The sequence below is a fragment of the Gracilinanus agilis genome, chromosome 2 (assembly GCF_016433145.1).
Source record: "Gracilinanus agilis isolate LMUSP501 chromosome 2, AgileGrace, whole genome shotgun sequence".
NCBI classification, from domain to species: domain Eukaryota; kingdom Metazoa; phylum Chordata; class Mammalia; order Didelphimorphia; family Didelphidae; genus Gracilinanus; species Gracilinanus agilis.
In genome coordinates this window covers 553,351,386-553,361,181 of record NC_058131.1, presented here as the reverse complement: position 1 = coordinate 553,361,181, position 9,796 = coordinate 553,351,386, and the positions used below count along the sequence as shown (strand labels likewise).

Below are 9,796 nucleotides of genomic sequence, written 5' to 3'. Positions count from 1 at the left end.
CTGGCACATAGGTGAAATAAATTAAATTTAATTAATAAATTAATTAAATAAATAAAATTAAAAAAATTAAGCACGCTTAATAAATGCTTATTCTCTTCCCTCCCTATTCCATACTCACATGGTCCTACAAAGAGAGAAAGCAACTAAAGGGGGTGACCCAGGTCTTTTTTACAGCAACTACAAAATTGAAAAATAATAAAAATAATGTCTCCAGATACAGATTTTTGTTCCTTTTCCAGCAAACTCCTGGGAAGAGGAAGGATCCATAAGTAGTAGATTTATGCTTCATACTCAGTGGGGCTCTCAAAAAGTTATCTCTTCATGGCTTCAGTTTTCTGAATTTATCTCCTGAGAAACACAGGAGAAACTTGATTTCCAGGTGGCCCTTAGCCTATGTGCTGGGTCCACTAAATATGAGATCTTATTGTTAATAAGGGCAGCAAGGTGGGTCAGTGGACAGAGATATCCACTGAACCTGGAGTCAAGAAATCTCCTCTTCCTGAGTTCAAATCTGACCTCAGACACGTCCTAGCTGTATGACCCTGGGCAAATCACTTAACCTTGTTTGCCATTCTTACCCATTTGTAAAATGAGTTGGAGAAGGGAATGGCAAACCACTCCAGTATCTTTGCCAAGAAAATCCCAAATGAGGGCATGAAGATTCTGAAACACAGAAGAACAATAACATTGTTATTACATGAAGCTCTTGGCATAGGCCACTATCTTACTTGTCTTTTTATTTTTGTTTTTTATTTTTTTTTTAAACCTTTACCTTCTAGAAGTCTTGGAATCAATACTGTGTATTGGTTCTCAATCCACTGAGCCACCCAGCTGTCTCCTTACTTGTCTTTTTAAAAAGAGTTCTATTACACTAACTTCTTTTCAGCTTATATTCCATAAGGAACCCAAAGATTTCCTTTTCTTAATTACTCAAAAAGCAGGTCATCATCTTATTTTATTCTTCTCCTAAAGTACCCTCAACAATTCATCATAATAAATCTCCTTGTATCAGACTCACTATTTTAAATGTCAGGTACATGGTACAATGCATAGAGTGCTAGGCCTGGAGTCAAAAAGCCTGAGTATCAGGGGCAGCTGGGTAGCTCAGTGGATTGAGAGCCAGGCCTAGAGATGGGAGGTCCTAGGTTCAAATCCAGCCTCAGACACTTCCCAGCTGTGTGACCCTGGGCAAGTCACTAGACCCCCATTGCCTACCCTTACTACTCTTCTGCCTTGCAGCCACACAGTATTGACTTCAAGATGGAAGAAAAGGGTTTTTAAAAAAATTTAAATTAAATTAAATTTAAAAAAAAAATCCGAGTATCAGATCTGGCTTTAGACACATACTAGCTGTGTGACCATGGGCAAGTCCCTTCACCTCTGTCTGCTTCAGTTTCTTTAACTGTAAAATGAGAACAATAATAGCACCTATTTCCCATGATTATTATGAAGATCAAAGGAAATAATAATTGTATTTTTTAACATTTTATTTTGACTTTAATTTTTTTTCAATTACATAGAGAAATAATTTTTGATAATTATTTTCTGGCATTTTGTGACTCAAATTCTCTCCCTCCCTCCTTCCTTCCCTCTTCCAAGGCAGAAATGGTCTGTTATAGGTTATATCAGTGCTTTTATACAATATGTATTTGCATATTCCCTATGCCATGACAGAAGACACATATCATGCCTATAATAAAAACTAATGACAGGAAAAAAGTGAAAGATGGCAGGCTCTGGTCTGCAATCAGTTCCTTCTTTGGCTTTGATAGCATTTTTTTTTTTATCATGAGTCCCTTGAGATTATCTTGGGACCTTGTTTTACTGACAATAGTTTAGTTCTTTACTGTACAATATTTCTTTTTTTTCTAAATCACTTAGTTATTTTTTTTTTTATATTCAAGGATATTTTATTTTTCCAATTACATGTAATGACAACTTTCAAAATAAGTTTTCTGAAATTATAAGATCTGAATCATTTCCCTCCCTACTTTTCCTCCCCTCTCTCTGAGATAAGCAATTTGATCTGGATCATGCATGTATTATGCAAAACATACTTCCACATTAGTCATTGATGTAAGAGTTTATTCATATAAAAACCAAATTCCAATATAAAACCATAAATAAACTAAAGCGGAAGATAGTATGCTTTGATCTGCATCTGACTCCAACAATTCTTTCTCTACAGGTAGATAGCATTATTTCCCCTAAATCCTTCAGAATTGTCCCAGATCATTCATTGTATTGTTGAGAGAAGCTAAGTCTGGGAATAATATTCAAATTATATAATTTCTGCTCACTAAATATGTCAAATATGTAACCCCTGAATCTTTCAATCAGACATCAACCATAAGAGCTACCATTTGCTTTTGCTAAATGGTTTTCTTCCTTAGTTTTATTTTTCTCATAAGAGTTATATTTTTCACTTTACTTTATTTCCCTTTAAAAAAACAAAAAAATTTAATACAGGCCTCAGGTAGAGCAAATCATTGGACAGAAAGGTTAGACACAGTATTCTTTCCCAAGTTCTAGGCCAATATTCTACAAGATATAAATATGAAGGAGGGGGAAATTATTTTGTAAAATAAGATGATACCTAGGGCATAAGGGAATATGGAAAAAGATAGTAAAGGAGATGCAGAAAGAATATGCCTGTTTTGGTTAGGGAATTAAAATAGAGGAGGTGACTGGTAAAGACAAGTGTTTGCCTAAATAATCATCAGTCAAAAACTGTTTTTATAGTATATGGCATTTTACCTTCCAGTCCCTGAAGACTCTTAAATTCTAATACCAAGGTCTATAGAATTCCTAATATATTTCATAATTAATGTTAGATTATAGAGGCCTCTTTCTACCCTGACTGTCATCCAACATGTTACCTGTTTCCCTGAGCTTTCTTGTCACCTATAACTTTGTGATGTATTATCTATAATTCTAATCAAATCATTAACTAAAATGTTAACCAAAATAAGGCCAAAGACAGACTCCAGGACACTACCCTAGAAATTTGCCTACATGTTAATAAAGATCCAGCACTAGGACAATGGATCCAAGAGAATGAGAAGCTAATCTCCCTTTCAAGTATCATTTTCCAAAATGGAGGAATACTTTTCATCTAGTTTTTGGAAGGAGGGGAATGGGAAAGAACTTACACTAAGCACAATTTCTTGGTTGATAAGAGTTTGTCTTTGGTATACATCTGTTCCCCTTCTAACACACTTCATCTGTTTGCTCTCACTCTCCTACTGCTCCTTCAATAGTTTGTTAATAAAGATTTTAAAAATGTGATTAATTTTATTAATTTATTTCATATATAACAAAACATGAGTGCTAATATTGTATAGTGAAAAATATGTTGTCTTTGGAATCAGAAAATGTGGATTCAAATCCTGTCACTTTTCCTATGTGAAATTGAAGAAATTCCTTTATTTCTTTAGGCTTCGGGATCTTTATATCTGTTTGGGTTAGATAACCTCCAAAGTTCCTTTCAATTCTAATTCATGATGCTATCATTTTCATCAGTTTTGGTCACTTGTCCTTAGTATGGAAAAAACTATAGTTTTCTATAGGCCTCATGCCTTCAGTTATACAACTGTTGGGAGTATTTTTCAGAAACATATTTCCAGCATAATTTCTAATTCGCTTGTAGATGTCATTTAAATAGGGATGTGTATATATCCCATAAAGGTATGATATACAACACAGGTAGGGAATTAAAATAAATATAGAATAAAAGAGCCATTCCTCAATAGATAAATGATTAAAGGATATGAATAAGTAGTTCTCAAAAGAAATCAGGCAAGCTATCAATAGTATTTTTGCAGTGTCCTAAATCATTAATAATAAAAAATGCAAGTTAAAGCAAAAATATATATATCCCAGAGGGCTTTTAATTCTGAGACAAAATTTTAGAATAAATTTTAAGCTTTCTATTTAAGTTGCATCCTTCTAAATCTAAAAATTCTATGAGTCCTGTTGTAAGAAAAACAAGTATACAAAAATTCAAACATACAAGATATAAGGAGATTATTTAGATCCTAGGAAATGTACTTGGAAAGAGAGAAAAAGTAAAATTAACCTAGAATTCCTTCCCAAGAAAGGTGGCCAGCATTAATGAACTTTAGACCTTGGCAAGTGCTAGCTTTCTTCCTGCTTAGTTACTGTAAACCAACCACTACCATAACCTTCTCTGGCTACACTGACCAGATTGTTGATTCAATCTTGCCCACCCATCTTCCTCCTCCAAGTGCCTCAAAACATTATTAAATTAGCACATGGAATAGATAATGAAACTGTAGAGATTATTAATGAAGAAGAAGAAGAAGAAGAAGAAGAAGAAGAAGAAGAAGAAGAAGAAGAAGAAGAAGAAGATTGTGTAATTTGAGATTATATTTTAACATCCCTGGTGCCCCCATATTTTTACAATGGTCAAAAAAATTTTAATAGCTCTTGGTACAATTAAAGTTTATCAAAGGTAATTCTTGGCAAAAATAAAGGAAACTTTTAGTCCCAAAGGTGAGGAAAGTAACAACCAACTGAATTGTGACGAGGCTGAGTCCTTGTTACAATAATGTTATAATGAATCTCTAGGGAGCTCAGTCCCATTAACTCAGAAGAGGGAGTAGATCCCTGAGTGGGTCCAAACTTGGGGTTGTGTATATCTGTATTTCCTAGAAAAGAAATCAACATCCCCAATTCTTCAGGTTTTGTGCCTACTCCACAGAGACATTTGTAGTTAATTTCACCAAAGTTTAATGTACAAGGTCTTCTGTAGACACATCATCCTGAGACATGAAAGGACCATTTAATGACAGGATCTTGCGGCTGACCTGGGGATGAGCTAAGTGAGCTATCACCAGCAAAAGTTATTCACTTGATCTAGGATGGTAGGGTCATTTGCAACCGGTGATGAACATATCTTGCTTTTCTATCCATTTCCATTGGAAATTACTCCTCACCATCCAGGAAGAGAGTAGAAAGATGTAGATCAGATCAAAGATCATTGTCAACTTATGAAACCATGATGCTAGAAGGACAAGAGAATCCTGAAAGGAAAGCAGTGAGTTATGTGAGATCAGTGAGATGTTATACTGAGGCTGGCTGAGAAGAGTGGTCCAGAGAAAGTGTATTCTCTGTCATTAAGTAGTGAGGTGAGAAATATATTGATAGTCAGCAATGCAGTGAACCAAGAAAAAGAGATTACTGGAAAACAATGAACTTGCTGAGAAATTCGGAAGCTCAGTCTAAGAAAAAAGGAGGACACCTGACTCAGATTCACAGACCACACACTGTTCCCTGGAGCCAGTGGTGAAAATCAGATGTACCCTGCCACCCTGTGAGTAGCACCCTCAGTCTTACCAGAAGTGCAATCAACCCAGACGGGTATTGGACTATTTACCCAGGGACTTGTGTCTTATTTTACACAGTAGATTTTTTTTAAAGGAGTTAATTAATGACTAGGGCAGCAATTGCATGGGAATCCCTAGTAGGTGTCTTGTAGTCACCAGTTTTTGAGCTATTTATACACAAAGTCTAAAATGATATAGATTAGACCTTCTAGAAAAAGTGATGATGATAATAGGAAGTGATGACAAAAGAAAGGAAAATCCTCACTGAAATTCATCTCATCTAGCTTACCAGAGTTCTTTGACTCCATGGACCAAGTTATTATCTCAACTGAAAAAAGTCAAAGGTCCTTACTGAATCAAATTAGGGTTTGAGTGAGAAGTTAGGGGTGAACATTTCAGTGGGTCTTTGAGTTCATTAATGTGGGTATTTCCTCTAAATGATAGAGATCCTAGCTTAGTGCTTACAATTTTGGACATTTTCCCATAAATATTCCATTGAGGCGATTAACCAGAATTTAGCTCAAAACATATCTGAGTACTAATAGTGAACAATGTTTTCAATATCATTCCTCTTTTCATTAAGAATGAGACAGTGAATATCATATGTAATGTACCTAATTTCTGATCTCTATAATATATCGAACACTTAGCATATGTATTACTTAGCATTACCTCACCTAAAATATCATTTTCTTTGATTCAGTTACATCCTTGCTTCTGTTTTAATTGCTTCTTATAAGGACTACCTTTTGGGGTTCTTGTTAATTTCTTTTTCATTTTTCTTATACTGCTAGTAATATAATATGATAAAATATTTTAAAAATTTAAATGAGGATGGTTTTTAAATAACTTATTTTATAAATGCTTATTATCTCTCCTTCTACTGCTCCCTCATTATTCAATTTTTAAAATTAAAATCCTTATCACAAATACATATAGTTCAGCCAAAACAAATCCCACAGTAGTTACACCTAACAATGTAGGTTTCATTCTGCATTTTAAATTCATTGCCTCTTTGGCAGGAGTTGAGTGGCATGTTGCATTTTCATTCCTCTGCACTTGGGGTTTATAATGGCATTGATCAGAGCGCTAAAGTCTTGCAAAGTTGTTTTTCTCTGTATATTGTTATGGTATAAATTGTTCTCCTAGTTCTGCTCACTCCATTCTGAATCTGTTCATAAAAATCTGGCCAGTTTCCTCTGAAATAATCCATTTGGTCATTTCTTTTTTTTTTTTTTTAACCCTTACCTTATGTCTTAGAATCAATACTGTGTATTGGTTCCAAGACAGAAGAGCAGTAAGGGCTGGCCAGAGGGTTAAGTGTCCAGGGTCATATAGCTAAGAAGTATCTAAGGTCATATTTGAACCCAGGACCTCCCGTCTCTTGGCCTGGCTCTCAATCTACTGAATCACCTAGCTGCTCCTCATTTTGTCATTTCTTATGGCATAATATTTCATTATAGTCATGTAACACCATTTTTTTCACCATTCCCCAATAAAAGGATACCTCCATAAGCTTCAAGTTTTAGGGTACTTCAAAAAGAGCTACTATAAGAATATATACTTATTTAGATATGTGTGTGTATACATAATTTTCCTTTCTTGTTTCTTTGGAGTAGAGGTATAATTTGTGTTATAACTGGGTTAAAACACAATTTAGATATTTCTAGGGCATAGTTCTAATTAAAAATTAATCTTAGAGATATATCTCATTTATCATTATTTATAGTAGAGAGAAAGATTACCAGATTGTCCTAACTACTCAAAGTCACTGGTTGCATTACAAGTCTAATTCCAGGATTCTCAACCCATGAGGGGCTAGTGCTATGGCTCATTCTTGCCAGACATGCCTTACATAGATAAGAACCAGGACTAGGGGGGGTGGGGGGAAAGGAAAGGGGAAGGGGAGAGTGAGTGCTGGTTCACCTGAAAAAATGACAGAGAGAGACTCACTGCTTCACCCGTTGGACTTTTAAACTTAGTCTAGGGGGCAGCTAGAAGGCTCAGTAGATTGAGAACCAAGGCTAGAGCCAGAAGATCCTGAGTTCAAATCTGGCCTCAGACACTTCCTAGCTGTGTGATCCTGGGCAAGTTACTTGACCCCTATTGCCTAGCCTTTACCACTCTTGATTCCAAGAGGGGAGTTAAGGGTTTTTTGGGTTTTTTTTAAACCCTTAACTTCTGTGTATTGGCTCTTAGGTGGAAGAGTGGTAAGGGTGGGCAATGGGGGTCAAGTGACTTGCCCAGGGTCACACAGCTGGGAAGTGTCTGAGGCTGGATTTGAACCTAGGACCTCCCATCTCTAGGCCTGACTCTCAATCCACTGAGCTACCCAGCTGCCCCTCCCCCCTTTTTAAAAATAATAACGAAATCAACTGAGTCTAAGGCCTTCCCCTAACATTTTCTAATCACTCCAGTCCTCATGGTGTCACATCCCTTGACTTCCCACAGGCAGTAATCTCGCCTGCTATGCTGGCAAATTAAAACACACAACTCTATGCATCCTACTTAATGAGGTATATTTTTCTGGAACTAGAGTCCCGATGCCTCCTCTTTGAGTAAAATGATGAACATGAGATTGAGGGAGAGAAAAAAGGTTTAAAGGAATAATGAGACAAAGTCCAGGATGCCAAAGAACATTAAGAAAAAGTTGATCCATAATCCAAGATAAAAGAAACAAACAGAAGTATTGAGAACAGGTTTACTTATAAAGAACAAAATAAGTAAAGAAAGAATGGACCTAGTGTGGTTGGGAAACTAGAGGAGATAATTGTTTGGTCTACATATTCTTCAGTTACATATTCATAGTTACTATTCAGCTGTTAGCCCCCCTTAATTCCCAATCCAAGGCAAACTCTATGTAGGCCATTCACTAACTAAGGAGGGAAGAGATAGTAGATGTGGAGATTGAAGATACGACTGTTCAGAAAAAAAAAAGAACTCCTACAGCTGAAAAGGCTTCCTTCATCTCCTATTCCTAATACTCTACTAACATTGTACTAATACTCTTATCTCTTTTTCCCCAACAGAGAACATGGGGAACAACAGCACTACTGTCACTGAGTTTGTTCTTCAGGGACTCACAGATGCTTGTGAATTCCAGATGCTCATCTTCGTGGGGCTCCTCCTGACCTACCTTATCACACTGCTAGGGAACCTCCTGATCATTGTTGTCACTCTGATGGATCATCGTCTTCACACCCCCATGTACTACTTTCTCAGAAACTTTGCTGTTCTGGAGATCTGGTTCACTTCTGTCATCTTTCCCAAGATGCTGAATAACATCCTAACAGGCAATAAGACCATCTCCTTGGTAGGATGTTTCCTGCAGGGTTTTCTTTACTTCTTCTTAGGAACTACAGAATTTCTCCTCCTGGCTGTGATGTCCTTTGACCGGTATGTGGCAATCTGTAACCCTTTGCGTTATGCCACTATCATGAGCAAAAGGATCTGTGTCCAGCTGGTGTTGTCTTCATGGTTGGGAGGTTTCCTTCTCATCATTGTCCCAAGTTACATCACACTTCAGCAGCCTTTCTGTGGCCCCAATGTCATCAATCATTTTTTCTGTGACAATTTCCCACTGCTAGAGCTTATATGTGCAGACACAAGCATATTAGAATTAATAGGCTTCATTGGGGCCAATGTCAGTCTTTTGGGCACCTTATCTGTGACTGCCTCCTGTTATGGTCATATCCTCTACACAATCCTGCGCATCCCCTCAGCCAAGGAGAGACAGAAAGCCTTTTCCACTTGCTCCTCCCACATCATTGTGGTATCACTCTTTTATGGAAGCTGTATCTTTATGTATGTCAGGACAGGTAAGGGCAATGAGGGAGAGGAACTAAACAAGGTGGTGGCCATTCTTAACACTGTGGTGACTCCAATGCTCAATCCTTTCATCTACACCCTGAGGAACAAACAGGTGAAACTGGTGATTAAGGAAAAGGTGGGAAAATGGATCTCACAGGCCTGAACTAGAGCTTCAGAGCAGGAAAAGTTCCCCATTGAAGGCAAATGATCTTGAATTTTCTTGCAAAGATTATTCTTAGGTCTCCCCAATATTTGCCTCAAATTTTTCTTCCTCTCCTCCCTCGAATGTTACCAAAGAAGTCTCTTCTCTCTTCTCAATACATTGCCTCCAGTCTTCAAAATGGAATTAAAACCACAGTACTTTATTACCTTGCTCACATTGTAGGAACTTGGTGAATATCCAGTTCTTCTATTTAAGGAAGCAAAGAACACAGGTAGGTCAACTCCACTCTGGTGCCAGGTCCTTCCTGGTTTCTAGTTCCTGATCCATGCCTGCTTGCAAGTGATAGTTTCTATCCCACATAGATCATCATTTATTTACAACAAACCTAGCTACTTATCCCTGCTGTGATAACATCTTCTTAAAATGATAAAAATGATCATCACCAAAGCACATGTTTTGCTCCTGTCTAAAAAAT

At 36.9% G+C, this 9,796-nt stretch overlaps 1 protein-coding gene across 1 annotated transcript; it reads left to right on the top strand.

Moving 5' to 3' along the window:
* Nucleotides 1-8,382: 8,382 nt before the first annotated feature.
* On the top strand, nucleotides 8,383-9,321 carry LOC123236030 (olfactory receptor 49-like). Its single transcript, XM_044662287.1, has one exon. It carries the CDS (start codon nucleotides 8,383-8,385, stop codon nucleotides 9,319-9,321), a length of 939 nt encoding a protein of 312 aa, XP_044518222.1.
* The last annotated feature ends 475 nt before the right edge of the window (nucleotides 9,322-9,796 follow it).